The sequence below is a fragment of the Oncorhynchus mykiss genome, chromosome 11, assembly GCF_013265735.2.
Source record: "Oncorhynchus mykiss isolate Arlee chromosome 11, USDA_OmykA_1.1, whole genome shotgun sequence".
In the NCBI taxonomy this organism is placed as follows: domain Eukaryota; kingdom Metazoa; phylum Chordata; class Actinopteri; order Salmoniformes; family Salmonidae; genus Oncorhynchus; species Oncorhynchus mykiss.
This window is the reverse complement of record NC_048575.1, coordinates 31,851,477-31,867,986: the sequence shown is the minus strand read 5'-3', so window position 1 is coordinate 31,867,986 and position 16,510 is coordinate 31,851,477. Positions and strand designations below refer to the sequence as shown.

The following is a 16,510-nucleotide window of genomic DNA, read 5'->3' as shown; positions in this document are numbered from 1 at the left end:
ATATCATCTGTTTGACTGACTTGCTGAGGAAAGTTTTGCCTCTCGGGATGTTATTGAACACTAGAATAGATGATGTGTTAAGTAAACAAGTTTTGAAGGGGGTGTGTGTTTGAAGACTAAAGTTTGTGTGTGTGTTAAAAGCGGTGTGTGTTTGAGGACTGTCTGATAGCGGAGTGCGTCAGAAAGACATTGAGAGATCAAGCATTAGTAGAACATCAAGTGTATGTAGTCTTCTCACGCTGTAGTGCTGTGCTTGGGGTAAGAAGCTCAAGCCGTCTCTTTCAGAGTTTGTAAGCTTGCATGTGCGCACACGCACAGGCACATACACCTGATTCAGAGGGGTTGGGTTAAATGCGGAAGACATATTTTGGTTGAATGCATTCAGTTGTGCAACTGACTAGGTATCCCCTTCCTGTTCCCATTCACATACACTATTGCTGCGTTGCCTGCCGATGTGTGAATGATGTCATTCCCAGTCCTAAGTGAAGTGAAGTGAAGTGAAGTGAAGTGAAGTGAAGTGAAGTGAAGTGAAGTGTGTGTGTGTGTGGAATACCCGCTGGTTAGCAGCAGAATGTATGCACTTTGTTAAAAATGGTGGTGTACACACGAGGAAACTACAACCCTTATTCACATTTTTAACAGATATGATTAATACTTAACGGTCAGCTAAATTTGAGTCAAAAACTGTGAGTTAATTTCTAATAGGATCAACTTTTTCCAAGCTGTCTGGTTCAGTTGTGGTTTCCTTCACATCTCCACAATCAGTAAATATGTCTGGCAGATAGTAGATAGAGTCACCCATCCTCTCCTTTCAACTGTTCCTTTAATCACATAGATAGTAGTCCTACTATCTCTACTTCTCATCAGTGCTGTCTGAACTCGCCTTTCATCATCAGACAAAGGGATTGCAATGCTGTTGATAATTAGGATGCTTTGCGCTGTAATTTCATCATAGAACAGGTGGCTGCCATTGCGTGTAGAAGACAGAAACATTGTATCATCCGTTGGATCTGGTTAGATATTACTAGGATATTTATTATTTCAGTTTCAGAGATATACAAAAAATGGCAATCTTGATTGCTTGTAAGCCATGACTGACATCAAGGAAAGGATACTAAACCTGGATGTATTTCACGGAGTTCACAACATTAAGGCTGGGATTCAATCCGGATATGCTTTGTCAGCTATGCACCTGTCACAGGCATTGTTCCCACGTTCGTGAAGACCTCATTCACAGTGAATGTTGCATATCTTGGAAATTACCTTTAAATTTCAAACCTGCTATAACGCGGATCTACCACTGATCGGATTTAATCCTGACCTGAGAGACCTTGAGAAGAAAGATTAGTATTTATTTTATTTGGAGATTTAGACTCCAGCTTGCCTTGTTTTGCTTCTCTGCACAACACACAACCCAGCTCACTGTCATGACTGAAAGCATTTTCAACAGGCAGCAGGCTACAATTCTGAGTAGACATGAATAGACATAATACCATAAAGGGCTTTGAATTGGTCTGATTTAACAAAACATAAAGATATTTGTTTGGACAGCAGAGTTGATAACATTTATTATGCTCTTGGATGCATAGACAACACAGAAAGACCCTTCTCTCAATTGATTGATGTCACTTCATCAGTATTTCTTCCTGTCATGATATCTGTATCGACATTTAGTGTACAAAACAGTAGGAACACCTGGTCTTTCCATGACAGACTGACCAGGTGAATCCAAGTGAAAGCGATAATCCCTTATTGATGTCACGTGTTATATCCACTTCATTCAGTGTAGATCAGTAGGGGCTTCTGAGGGCAGGAATGGATAAAATGGCTGGCAACCATGTGTTTGATGTATTTGATACCATTCTACTGATTCCGCTCCAAATAGTCTGGGTAGCCATTTGACTAGAAGTTCAGGAGTCTTATGGCTTGGGGGTAGAAGCTGTATAGAAACATCTTGGACCTAGACTTGGCGCTCCGGTACCGCTTGCCGTGTGGTAGCAGAGACAACCGTCTATGACACGGGTGGCTGGAGTCTTCGAGGGCCTTCCTCTGACACCGCCTGGTATAGAGGTCCTGAATGGCAGGAAGCTTGGCCCCAGTGATGTACTGGGCCGTTTGCACTACCTTCTGTAGTGCCTTGTGGTCGGAGGCCGAGCAGTTGCCTTACCAGGCAGTGATGCAACAAGTGCTCTCGATGGTGCAGCTGTAGAACCTTTTGAGGATCTGAGGATCCATGCCAAATATTTTCAGTCTCCTGAGGGGGAATAGGTTTTGTCGTGCCCTCTTCATGACTGTCTTGGTGTGCTTGGACCATGTTAGTTTGTTGGTGATGTGGATACCAAGGAACTTGAAGTTCTCAACCTGCTCCACTGCAGCCCTTCGATGAGAATGGGGGTGTGCTCGGTCCTCCTTTTCCTGTAGACCACAATCATCTCCATTATCTTAATCACATTGAGGGAGAAGATGTTCTCTTGGCACCACACGGCCAGGTCTCTGACCTCCTCCCTATAGGCTGTCTTGTCATTGTCGGTGATCAGGCCTACCACTGTTGTGTCATCGGCAAATTGAATGATGGCCGTGAGGTCATGAGTGAACAGGGAGTACAGGAGGGGACTGAGCACGCACCCCTGAGGGGCCCCTGTGTAGAGGATCAGCGTGGCGAATGTGGTGTTACCTACCCTTACCATCTGGGGTCGGCTCATCAGGAAGTCCAGGATCCAGTTGCAGCGGGAGGTGTTCAGTCCTAGGGACCTTAGCTTATTGATGAGCTTTTAGGGCTCATATATGGTAAAATGGATTTAAGTTTCCCTGCATTAAAGTCCCCAGCTACTAGGAGTGCCTCCTCTGGGTGAGCGTTTTCTTGTTTGCTTATGGCGGAATACAGCTCATTCAATGCTGTCTTAGTGCCAGTCTCTAACTGTGGTGGTATGTAAATAGCTACAAAGAATACAGATGAAAGGTCTCTCGGTAGGTAGTGTGGTCTACAGCTTATCATGAGATACTCTACCTCAGGCGAGCAATAGTTCCTTAGATATCGTGCACCAGCTGTTGTTTACAAAAATACATAGACCGCTGCCCCTTGTCTTACCAGACGCCACTGTTCTATCCTGCCGGTACATTGTACAACCCGACAGTTGTATGTTAATGTTGTCGTCGTTCAGCCACGACTGATGAAGGGGACGAGAAAGGTTACACCCTTAGAGCCGATGTCCGCGCCCCTGTTGAAATCAAATTAGCATAATAAAGGAATCCCCATGAAATCCGTCAGGTTAAAGAAGGATTTTTAAGCCTTGAGACAATTGCAACATGGATTGTGTATGTGTGCCATTCAGAGGGTGAGTGGGCAAGTAAAAATATGTATGTGCCTTTCAACAGGGTATGATAGTAGGTGCCAGGTGCGCCAGTTTAACTGCAATGCTGCTGGGTTTTTCACACTCAACAGTTTCCCGTGTGTATCAAGAATGGTCCACCACCCAAAGAACATCCAGCCCACTTGACACAACTGTGGGAAGCATCGGAGTCAACATGGGCCAGCCTTCCTGTGGAATGCTTTTAACAGTACAAGCCCTGACACATTTAGGCTGTTCTGAGGGCAGAAGGGGTTGCAACTCAATATTAGCAAGGTGTTCCTAATGTTGTGTGCACTCAGTGTATATCCCAAATCAAATTAAATTGTATTTGTCACATGCACCCGAATACAACAGGTGTAGTCCTTACAGTGAAATGCTTCCTTACAGGTCCTAACCAGCAATGCAGTTTAAAAAAATAAGAGGCTGCCAAATAAAGGAACACTTGAGTAAATGAGGGCTACAAAGTATATTGAAAGCTGATGCCTCCACACGGGTGTGGTTCATGAGTTAATTAAGCAATTAACATTCCATCATGCTTAGGGTCATGTATAAAAATGCCCAGTTGCCCATTATTTTGGCTACCATGGCTAGCAGAGATCTCAGAGTCTTTGATAGAGGGGTCTCAAAGGAGCGTAGAGGGATGAGCTGTCATCAAGGCAAAGGGTGTCTACTTTGAAGAATCTCAAATAGAAAATATATTTTGATTTGTTTAACACTTTTTTGGTTACTTACATGATTCCATATGTGTTATTTCAGAGTTTTGATGTCTTCACTGTTATTCTACAGTGTAGAAAATAGTATAAATAAAGAACAACCCTTGAAGGAGTAGGCGTGTCCGAACTTTTGACTGGTACTGTACATCAAACATAATGATCCTCCACTTTGACAATAGATATGATTTTTTATGAGATGGAAATGTGAAGTGCACATTTGGACTGGATGTTTGGCTTCCCTATATGACATCAACGCGGTATTTACTATAATCCTCTATGTCTCATCTTTCAAAATACATGTACAGCATTTCTCTCACTCAAGACAACAAAAACATTTGCAAAAGTTGCACATTTAGCTGAATGCATGGGGGATCTTCTTGTTCCCCCATCCCTCCTTCTTGTCAAACCCATACAGACAGAGCCTGAGGTCTAGTATAGCATGTTACTATACAGCCACTGCGTTCCAATTTATGCACTTATCATTGCCCAAATCGACCATTTTCAACCTGTATACAGGTACAAGTGTAAAGGGCTACAACACTTTATGTTTGTGTTTCCTTTATTTTGGCAGTTACCTGTATCTCTGATAATGTAGCCAGCTGCTAGATAGACATTGATTAAGACAGAACAATGTGAGGTGTCTGTGTTTCAGGATCAGGGAAATTCAATCAGTAAGTCTGGTCCTAGTGTTGTATCTATTCTCTCCAGTTTTCCACTAGGGTTTGTTGATAAGAAAGGAAAGGTAGCCAAGGACGTGGTCAAATATTGGCTTTGGAGAATGAGATGCAAGCTCCTCAAGAGATGTATGATCGCCTCCCTCTCCAGGTCACACACATGGACACACATACTCACACACCTCCCCCTCAGCTGTGTTACTGATGTATCCGAGAGGTAGTGGATTGTGTGTTTGTTGGTCACACTCATGTGGGTGTGTGGGCCAGAGTTTATAGTACTGCTGCCTGGCAGGCACGTCTGTGGATGGGGACTGTGTGTGTGTGTGTGTGTGTGTGTGTGTGTGTGTGTGTGTGTGTGTGTGTGTGTGTGTGCTGATAGGGGCTAGGTCCTTAGGATGGAAATTGCCATAATGTGTCCTGCAGCAGTCTACTGCACAGGCCTCTGGACACACATGGCAAACACACACACACACACATTTTTCATCATCGAGATACACCTTTCTCAAGGGCAAATGTGGTCTTCTCTGTTCGCTTGTGTGCTTCACTTGCGATGTATAATACATTTTTTGTCTTATTGAGATTAATTGTTGAGTGGAGGATTAACTAGAAGTGAGTGTGGAGCGTAAAAGTACTTGGCAACTTAGTCAAGGGTTTGTCCTAGACCTAGCCTCATGCCATGTAATGTCAATTAACCTCTAGTTTCAATTTACAGAGTAACTGTTTCTGACTGTGCCAGAGTTTTTAGTCTTAGTACTGGTAAGTGGCCACCCGTGTAAGTGGTGTAATATCAATGCCTTTTCATGCATACATGTACATAGTAATGACTTTTTGTGAAAGTGTATGTTAATTTGTAGGAGGCCAGCCTTTCCCAAATGACACCCTATTTCCTATTTAGTGCACTACTTTTGACTGGAGCATATAAGGAAATAGGGTGCCATTTGGGATTTTATTTATTTAACTAGGAAAGTTAGTTTAGAACAAATTCTTATTTACAATGACAGGTGTTAACCTGTGTTTCTGTGCCCTTTCTCTCCTCTCCTCCTTTGTCTTCCAAATCCCCTGCTACTTGTTACCCCCCTCCCTGACTTGCTCCAACCAGTTTATCATTTTTGGGAGTGTGTGTGTGTCCTTTCCTTGGTTATTTTTAGCCGCTGTCTTTAAGGAGGAGTGAGCTTTTTCCTTCGGCTGATTGTGTGTGCTGTGGAGCGAGGCAGGGGAGACTGGAGGGACAGAGTGTTTGTGTGTGTGTGCGTGTGTGTTCCAGTTATGCTCAGCGAAGGGAGTGTATCTGTCCTTTTGGATGGTCCCAGGGGTCCAAAGGGGCTCTGGACAGGGATAGGGGTTCCAGTAGGGAACTCACCATCATTACTTAATATTAACTTCATATTTCCTTCCTACAGTCATATGATATGACGGACCAAACCTTGTCTTAAGACTTTTTTGAATTCATTCACAGTTGCTTTTAAGTGTTTTACAGAGGATGTTCAGAAATTAGATTTGCCGTACCTCCTATAGTTATGCTCAGTGACAGTGAGGTGTGTTTTCTCTCCCACACTAGGTGAAATGTGAAAATGGGTCACAAAACTATAATGTGAAAGAGCGAGAGAGAGAGAGGAGTAACCTAAAGAAAGGTAGACAGACTAACAGTCGAGAAATGTATTTAGAGAGAGTAAATAACAGAGGATGGAGGGGAAGAGAGTAAATTATGAAGGAGGGAAGGAGAGGAGCATGAAATAATGAGTGTATGGGAATATTGAGCCACAAAGCATTTTTGTCAGATCAAAGCTAATCCTTATCTTATGAAGGGTTTTTACTAATACCCCTGGTTGTCTTACCCATCAGGCAGGTCTCTCTCTCGCTCTCTTTTTCTCTCTTCATCTGCCTCCCTTCCTTTCTCTCCTTCTTTCTCTCTCCCTCTGTATCTTCCCCCCTCTCTCTCTCTCTTCCCCGTAACTAAAATTACTGCATTTTCTGCATTTTACTTGACTTTGAAAGGGTGGTAGAGAATGCAGAAGGGTTTAGAGAAACTAGGTCAAGCGGAGAGTGAGGAGTGAAGGGGGTATCACATCAGAACCAAAACAGAAAGATACATTTTGCCCGGGGAGGGATAGAGGGAGAGGAAAAGAGGGGAAGGGAGGAAGTGGGTGAGGTTCGGATGGGTGTGGTGGAGACGCTAACCGCTGCAAATGTGTTGCATTTACAGTGGATTTAGAAACCTAACACAAGAAATAGATGTTTCAGTCCCAAAAGGTGGAGGGACAGTGACATGGTACCCTGTTCCCTAAGTAGTGCAGTACTTTTGGCCAAGACCCATAGATAATAGGGAGCCATTTGGGACACAACCCGCTATGTCACATGGATGTCTTCTCTATGGCTATAATTCCATTACAACGTGTGAGCAAACAGCTGTTAGAGCTGAGGAGTTTAATTGACATGGTATAATTTGACAATACTGTTGACATCAATAGTATCTATGGTCACCTTGAAATGAAAAGGTTTCACGGTTGTTCCATGTCACTGTCCCTCTGTCAGTCAGTTACTAAGACATGTGCCTACTACCGTACAAGCTACAGTGTCCCTATAGGGCTTAGAGATGGAAGAGGAAAGAAAAGCCTTGCCTTGCTTTGAGTCCGATCCTCCATTTCACACTCCCAGCTCACAGGAAAATAAAGAGTAGGAAAAAACCCTCTTCGGCATTTTAACAGCAATATTTTGACAGAACGTAATCATCTGTAAATGTGAGTGTCATAACAGAGATTCTACATGGATTAATGTCAATTCCACGTTAACGGAATGACGCTAATACTTTTTATTTTACTTTAAAATGAATGCCAAACAAAAACCATTGATTTTAAAATTGAACAAACCATAGAACTCTCTGCACAATGACTACTTAGAAGAAGGAGTAAATAGTAAATAAACAAATAAATCTGGAAAAAGTTGCAACGTTTGGCAACAGAATTACGGTAACATCTTGTTAAAGTAGTCCTTGTGCATAGAGATGTGTGGTTTGTTAAGCTTAGACATTAGTGTTTTTTGTTTGGTTTACATTTGAAGTGAAAAATGTTGAGTCTGGGCGTAATTCTGTTACCATTGGAATTGCCTTAACTAACATGGCTGATATGATTATGTAAGAAGAAGAGTGGGAGAACAAACTTTCACAGAGCCTGTGGCTAACTAATACGTATGTTGATTTTGATGTATTCTGTGTAGTGTGATGACCAAATTAATTTCCTGCTGTGGCTGAAGATAAAAAAAAGTAATTAGCAATATTATGAAAAATGCTTATATCCCACCCACTATCAGATCTCCTCTGCTGCCATTAGTGCCCTGAGTTACCCTATTGTATCTGATGTGGATATGTCACGGATGATAATGTCACTTTCCATCACGTGTGGTTGTGGCATGACGACCTCCTTCCCTTCTCTTTGCTCTGTATGATGTGGCATGTATGAGCTTCCTCACACGTTTCTGTAATGTTAGTTATTTCTCTGTCGTGTGTCTGATGAGAGCTAAGAGATTCACGGAGCAGAGAGAGAGAGAGAGAGAGAGAGAGAGTGTGTGTGTGTGTGTGTGTGTGTGGTTCCTTTTGATGTTAAAGCCAGGCAGAGAGGCAGAGCGTTGATAGGGGCAGGGCAGCTAACTGATTTATCTGTGTGAAAATGAATGCGAGAGATCCAGGCTGATGAGCCAGCCCCAGGGGGATTGAGGGGGACACAGGCTACACCCTAATCCCCATAGGGCTCTGGTCAAAAGAAGTGCACTGTATAGGGAATGGGGTGCCATTCGGGACACACAAAGCCTAGATGCCTGGCTGCCCGCTACACTGCCCATGCCATGCCTGTGATCCTATTTCTGCTCCACAATCAGTGTTCTATACACACACACACACACACACACACACACACACACACACACACACACACACACACATACTCTCTCTCTCTCTGCTCCGTGAATCTCTTCAGCCCGTTAACACTGCGGTCTTCTCTCTTGTTTCACAGATGAACCATCGTGTGACCTCAATCATCCTGTGACATCACACCGACACTGAGACGGTCAGGTGGGTGGAAGGACACCGAGCAGGGGCTATGAACTCAAACAGCACAGCTTTGCTCTGAGGAGGAATCAAGTGCCTTGTAGATGATCTGGATTTCATTTAGCTTCCTGCTACTACAGTCAAATAATAAGAGGCATTCTTCTTTGTCATCCTGGTTTGTGTTGCAGTACACAAAAACAGCCAGTTACATCAAAGGGTTACAAGCACCGTTTCACTTGTTTATGCAATAGGATAATAATTGAGCACGTTCTCTCCCTTCTTCTGAAACTATAAGCACCTAGCCTTGTGAAACCAGCCTATTCTCGTGATTGCTCGTGATTGCTACTATAAAGGACCCATAATAACAATCCATAACAAAATGGAGACTCGGTCTCTCTCGCAGGACTCCATCTTGGAGTGTCAGATCTGTTTTAACTACTACAGCCCGCGAAGGAGGCCCAAGCTGCTGGACTGCAGACACACGTGCTGCTCTGTGTGCCTGACCCAGATGCGGTCCAGCCAGAAAGAGATCCGCTGCCCCTGGTGCCGTGGCGTCACCAAACTCCCCGCCGGCCTCTCCGTCTCCCAGCTCCCCGATGACCCTGACATCATTACAGTCATCGCCATCCCGCATGCCTCCGAGCACACGCCCGTCTTCATCCGCCTGCCTAGCAATGGCTGCTACATGCTGCCCCTGCCCGCTGCTAAGGAGAGGGCGCTGTTGCCTGGCGAACTTGGCTGCCGGTTCCTGCCAGGTGGCAGCGGGCAGCAGAAGGTGGATGTGGCGGTGGTGGCCATGCCTGAGCTGCAGCCCCTGGGGATGAGTCTCGACGGCCTGGAGGAGGCAGAGAGGAGGGGAGCCGGGGGAGGAGGTGGTGGAGGGGGGAAGGGCTCCACGTGGTCCGGGGTGTGTACAGTGATCCTGGTAGCCTGTGTCCTGCTCTTTCTCCTGGGTATCGTGCTCCACAACATGTCCTGCATCTCCAAACGTTTTACTGTCATCTCCTGTGGCTGAGGGGAGGGGCCAGACATCATGTCACTCACCATGTTCCCTCCCACTCCCCCTTGCTGTAGCTCCACCACCCTCCTCAGCCTGGATTATGATGAGGATAAAGGATTTTATACCTATCATAGATGGTCAAGAAAACAACAAACAGACCGAGACAGAGAGAGAGGGGGTTGCTACAAATAAACTGGGGACTGAAACTCATTTTCTCCTATTATTGATTTGGAGATATTCTGAAGACACAAAACACACACCCCTTTCCGTCAACTTGATGCACCCCTCTACTCCCCAAACCCCCCCCCCCCCCATCAGAAGGAGGGCCTCAGCCTCATGGAATTCTCGTGGAAATTTGAGGTATCCTTGTGGACCTATCGACCCGGGGACCTAATTTGGGGACCCCTGGGGACTGGTGGTGTCAGTACTGAGCACATACAGTGTCTCCAGCTGGAGCTGCAATATAGTCTTTGGACCTCTTGGTAGACCTGGGATCAAATACAAAAATGTGAATCTTTTCAAATACTTTGAGTGTTTGGTTAAGTCTGCCTGGCATGCCAGATGGGTGGGGTATGACGTTTTGGGACTTTTCTATTGGTTTATTATGTCAGGCAATTTTAAACAGATAGGTATTTCAATTGATTTTCCAAGTATTTGAAACCCAGGTCTGCTTTCTTTATTTCTATCCTCAGTACTGAGGCGAAACAGACAGTGAATCCAGTAATTACTGTATGTGGAATCCACTAAACCACCTCTAGCCAAGGGTTGTTCCTAGAGGGACTGATCAATCAATACTGGTGGTGGTTGTTTGCTGTGGTTGTGTCCCAAATGGCACCCTATTTATTATATAGTGCACTATGTAGGAATAGGGTGACATTTTGGGGAAGCGCTTGCTGTGTTTCAAATTTTGTCAGAATCTCTCTAATGGTCTAAAAACAGAATGCTTACTTACTGTTGCTCCAATATATAATGCAGTACTGTATGTATGTGGTGGTATTTTGATCAATGATGTTTTAAAAACAAAAACAGGGAAATATGTGATCTCTGTGTTGTATTATATACTTATAAACCAGCCTATATTTGATAGAAAGCACATACTACATGTCTTCAGTAGCCAGCCAGCCTAAAGTAATAATGATTGATGTAGTGTTGCAATGATTTGTCTATCCCCAATGCCCTTCACTGAGAACAGATGGTCATTGCTTTTAATATTGAGGTCTCTGGTCAGTATTAACATGAAGAGAGATCAGTGCGAGAGAGAGAGCACGTGGCGTGTGCATCCGTGATAACCAGGTCTCAAGTCATAGGCAAGTCAAGTCACATTCTCTCTCTCTCACACTGATCTCCCTTCATGCTAATACTGTCTTTGATCTTCATGTGAGGCTGTGGGGTCACAGTAAGGTGCTGGGTGGGGTTAAGAGTGGGCGGGCTTGAGGGTCCAAGTCTTAATGCTAATCGCATTGATTTATGAAGAGTTATAAATATTTTCTTCTTCTTCATGTTTGTGTCCCAAATGGCACATTATTACCTGTCTAGTGCACTGCTTTTGACCAGGGCCCGTAGTGACCTGGTCAAACGTAGTGCACAATATAGAGAGTAGGGTGCAATGTGGGACACAATATCCTTGTTGTTGTTGACAAAATTATTATGATCCGGTATCTACTGTATTAAAGCAATTGAGTGTAATCACAAACAAACAGTGTGAACTGTTTTGTATAGCAGCCATGTACAGACATGTACAGAATGATTGTATTTTTCCTTGTTGTCCTTCTTTCTATTTGTGTTTACATGTTTACTTCAGTCTGTCTGTAATAGTAGCCTGGTCTAGAATCAGTTCTTATTGCAGCAAGTTAGAAACCTTGGTGGACAGTGTGAAGATTCATTCGGACTGGTCTAGGATCAGTGCTCAAGACAGTGGGTTTGTTAGGCTCTTTGTTACGGTTGCAGAATTCTGTACATTTTTCCAATATTCCCCAAAATTTCCAGGAATCCTGGTTGGAACCAATCACAGCCAGAGAGGAGGAGGTTGTAGAAATGAGAGATTCCAGGTTTTGTGGGGATTGGCTGATCAGCGCTTACCTACAGATAATTGTACTGGGTCTGGCTGCTATCAATCTGGTGCTGGAACCACCAACGGCCAAGATGGAACCTCTGCCCAAGAATTCTGTATGCATCCCAATAGTACACGATATAGAAAATAGGGTGCCATTGGTCACAGGCTGTCTCTATCCCCACTACCCTGTAAAACAATCGAACAGACCTGCTGGGCTGCCACTGTGATTGGCCCCAATGTAACTCAATATTGGACTCCTTAAAAAGGCAGTCAGTGAGTGAGAAATCTCAGTTTGATAGCCACCATCCTTAGGTAAGAGCTAAACAACCAATCCCCAGGACAACTGGAGTGTCTCATTTCTACAACCTTTTCCTCTCTGGCTGTGAATGGTTCCAACCAGGATTTCTTGAAAACCAGGGAATGATCTAAAAGTATATATGCCACGCTGTGTATTGTTATCTTAGACAAATACTGAAGATTTCATTTTAAAAAATGATGTAAATTTATGGTGCCATTAAACCAGACTAGTCTAGTTACATTGTCTGTAGATAGATACCACAGTAAACAACAATAACAGTAGTTAATAGGGATGCAACCCAAAATGTCACCCTATTCCCTATAATGTTATAGTGCACTACCTTTGACCAGAATCCTATGGGCCCTGGTCAAAAGTAGTGCACTATTTACAAAATAGGGTGCCATTTGGGAAGCAGGTGTCTGGCCCTAAAGGGTTTCTTTAGGTCAGTGGTAGGTGGTGAGGGGAGGACGGCTCATACACTGGAAAGGAATTTATTAGAACGGTATGTGTATGATGCCGTTCAATTTATTCCATTCCAGCCATTACAATGAGCCCATCCTCCGGTTTAAAGTGGCACCAGCCACCACTGCTTTAGGTCAGTGTTATTTTATGTATTAATACATGCAGCCAGTAAAATGATTTGAACCGATGGACTCAATGTGTTTGAAACCCCTGTTGTACTGCCGATAGATCCATTGTTAAAAGATGCATGATGTGATTTTGCTTGGATGGAGTCAGTAGAGGATATGGTTTTATATGCAAATGAAGGTACAGAGGAATGTCAAATAGTATAGTTTAAAAGGTGTCTGTGCACAATGAAGCCATGAGACATTAGAATGGGGATTTGGGGATTTTTGGACTGCGTCCCTGGGTAGATCTATCGTGTTTCCCAAATTGACCCCTATTCCGTATTTCGTGCAATACTTTTGACCAGGGCCCATAGGAATAGCGGGTGCTATTAAGTACAGCACCAAGATGTTTCTTTCCATGCTACAGTAAAGCCTGTTTTTAAAACTGGAATCATTTTCAGAGGACACTGTTTACTTTCAACAACAGTCCATGTACAAAGCCAAGGACTACATCCTGTAGCCTTAACCTTTTACTGCAGTGGGCTAAATCAGGGTCACACCGAGTGTTTCTTCGTAGTCTTAAACAAGTCTACTTTGAAACAAAAGTATACACCTCACACACATGGTTCTGGGCTTAAACAAGAAGACATCGGTACCATGTCAGATATAGAGTTTAAATGTATTACATTTTGAGTTTGCATCACAAAATTACACTTTATATACATCACAGAAGACTGAAAAATACATATTTTTCAACGTTTGACATAGAAACATTGGATTTTTGGAGTTAAAAAAAATCTTTGTTTATTAATTATGAAATTATAAAAAATATTAATAACATTCCACCCATGAGGCCACTAACTAATTTGACTGCAGGAAAGGGCTATGCTGCGATTCAATCCAATCATGCTTTTTCGGCAATGCACATTTTTAAGGCAATGTTCCCCGATCGTGGACACCACATTCACGGTAAACACTGCATATGTCGGCTCAATCAGAAATGACGTATAAATTGTCGCATTGACCAAATTAGAAATCGGCTTGAATACCAGCGTAACGTTGGATAGAATACTTTTTTCATTCCAGTGTTTATTTCATGGCTCTGATCATTTGAAGCGCCCACCAAGTGGCATTTGAATATGGGTAATTTGGTAAGAAGACTAAAAGGGAATGTTTTTGTTCCCATCCAGTCATGCCTGCTGCTCCTATGTCAGAAACGCAAAGTGCGTCCCAAATGGCACCCTATTCCCTATATAGCTCACTATATAGAAAATACAGTGCCATTTGCAACACATTCACCTTTCTATCTCTAGAACACACGTTATGAATGAGTGTGTATGACACAGAGAGAAGAAGACCAAGGGTTGTCAAGTCTGTGCCTGTGTGTTTGTCAGTTAGTGATGTAAAGTTCCAGTAGTAGTTTCTGTTTGTGTCAGGTTCGACAGACACACACAGCTGTTTCAGTGATCTATTAAATAAACTGTCTGAAATTCACCTGCAGTCTTTTTGAGTGATTTATTTTTTCAACAAATAGTTGTTATTTCAAACCAAATAACACTCTTGTTAAGAATAACGGACGCAGCAACCTAGTTAGTTGGGTTTCGGAGCATACAGTTGGGGAGCATACAGTTGGAGAGCATACAGTTGGGGAGCATACAGTTGGGGAGCATACAGTTGGGGAGCATACAGTTGGGGAGCATACAGTTGGGGAGCATACAGTTGGGGAGCATACAGTTGGGGAGCATACAGTTGGGGAGCATACAGATGGGGAGCATACAGTTGGGGAGCATACAGTTGGGGAGCATACAGATGGGGAGCATACAGATGGGGAGCATACAGATGGAGTAGCGTGAAAAAGAAAAGTGATGACGGAAAAAGGGTTGTAAGTTAAAAACAAAATGTATTGACAAATACATCTATTTACAAAAAAGATACAACATACTACTGTAGCAAGATAACGGATACAAAGTTAAAACGCCCAAACACTGCAAAAAACTGCAGAAAGACTCAAGTCTAATACCTGAAAGCTAAAGCAACAGCAGCACGTTGTCTAAATACGTCCAGCCCTCTCGACCAACCAGAATCAAATGGGTCAAATTGCCTGAAACTGGAAATGGTTACGTAGGCCTACCAATGGCAGGGCTGTTGAGTACAGAAAAAGTGTGCAACATTCAATTCTGTTCTGAACAACCAGTTGAAAAACGGGGAGGGGTTGGGTTGTGTGTTCAAAATGCACCTTTGCCCTTTTTTTAACCTTTATTTAACTAGGCAAGTCAGTTAAGAACAAATTCTTATTTTCAATGACGGCCTAGGAACAGTGGGTTAACTGCCTGTTCAGAGGCAGAAGGACAGATTTGTACCTTGTCAGCTTGGGGATTTGAACTTGCAACCTTTCAGTTACTAGTCCAACACTCTAACCACTAGGCTACCCTGCCGCACCGCCCCTGGTGCTTTAAATATGTCACTCATTGCTTCAAGCCACACTCAACAAATAGAGCAAACATACCTCAAAGTCTGTTCAAGAACTTTGAAAAACGTTTTGGGGGAACGTGTCATTCAGTACATACAGTCAAGCCACTTAGCAAACATGGAACTGAACGTACCCCAATTGGATCCACACATGAAACAAATGCACCTCAAAGCTAGATAAAATAAACATTTATTTCAAGTCAACAAACATAATAGTCATTGAAAATAGTGTCATGAATTTTAATGATCACAAAATGTAATATTATGTCACTGACATTTTAGAATGGATTATCCCAAACAATCTCCACACTTTTTTCAAACAGGACATTTATTTTCCAACGGGGTTATACATTTGGGTGAGGTTTTTTTCTTGGCTGAGTAGCCACGTTTCACTGCCCAATTTTCTTTTTAACCATCTAGTGTTCAGCGAAATAACAACACAATGTCAAATACAGGTAGCCTAGTCAAATAATTAACATCCAATCACATTAACCGTTACTCTCTCTTGGGAAACCTTCACTCTTGCACAGACATTTAGAAACGAAACATGACAATTTGAAAAATAAGCCACAGGAGTTTTATGAGCAAGAATAAAGACGACTTTCGAGTAGTAAGACATGTATAAAAGCAACAGATAACATTAATAAGAAGGTGCTAGAAGCATCTTATATGGTGAGCTACCGAGTGGCTAGGACAGGCAAGCCCCATACTATTGTGGAGGACTTAATTCTTCCTGCTGCCACGGATATGGCTGGGGGAATGCTGGGGGAAAAGGCCAAAATAACTTTAGAGACAATGGCTTCATCAAACAACACTGTTTACGACACATGAGAGACATGGCAGGATATGTTTTGAAACAATAACTGCTTCGCATACAAGCCAGTGAATTATATGCCTTACAGCTGGATGAGTCAACTGATGTGGCGGGCCTGGCACAGCTCCTGGTATATGTCCGTTACGTTTATGAGGGGCCAATTAAGGAAGACATCCTCTTCTGCAAACCACTGGAAACCAGGACAACATGAGAGGATATTTTTAAAGTCCTGGACAGCTTTGTGACATCAAATGGACTTTGGTGGTCAATATGTGTTGGTATCTGTACTGATGGCGCTAAAACCATGACAGGGAGACATAGTGGAGTTGGAACGCACGTGCAAGCAGTTGCTCCCGACGCCACTTGGGTACACTGCAGCATCCCCCGAGATGCTCCTGCTGCCAAGGGAATGCCTGACAGCTTGAAAGGCATTTTGAACACTACAGTGAAAATGGTTAATTTTGTATTGCATATTTTCTGCATTATGCAATGATATGGCTAGTGACCATGTAACGCTTTTACAACATACAG

The 16,510-nt window shown here is 43.2% G+C and overlaps 1 protein-coding gene across 4 annotated transcripts in view; it reads left to right on the top strand.

The window, feature by feature from the left end:
* The window catches only part of LOC110535571 (E3 ubiquitin-protein ligase RNF152), a 54,468-nt gene extending 40,278 nt beyond the window's left edge, over positions 1-14,190 (top strand). For all 4 annotated transcript variants that reach the window (XM_021620639.2, XM_021620640.2, XM_021620642.2 and 1 more), the window contains one exon: positions 8,742-14,190. In XM_021620639.2, the coding sequence (XP_021476314.1) occupies positions 9,156-9,791 (636 nt within the window). In that variant the 5' untranslated portion in view covers positions 8,742-9,155 and the 3' untranslated portion in view covers positions 9,792-14,190. The remainder of the gene's footprint in view (positions 1-8,741) is intronic.
* The last annotated feature ends 2,320 nt before the right edge of the window (positions 14,191-16,510 follow it).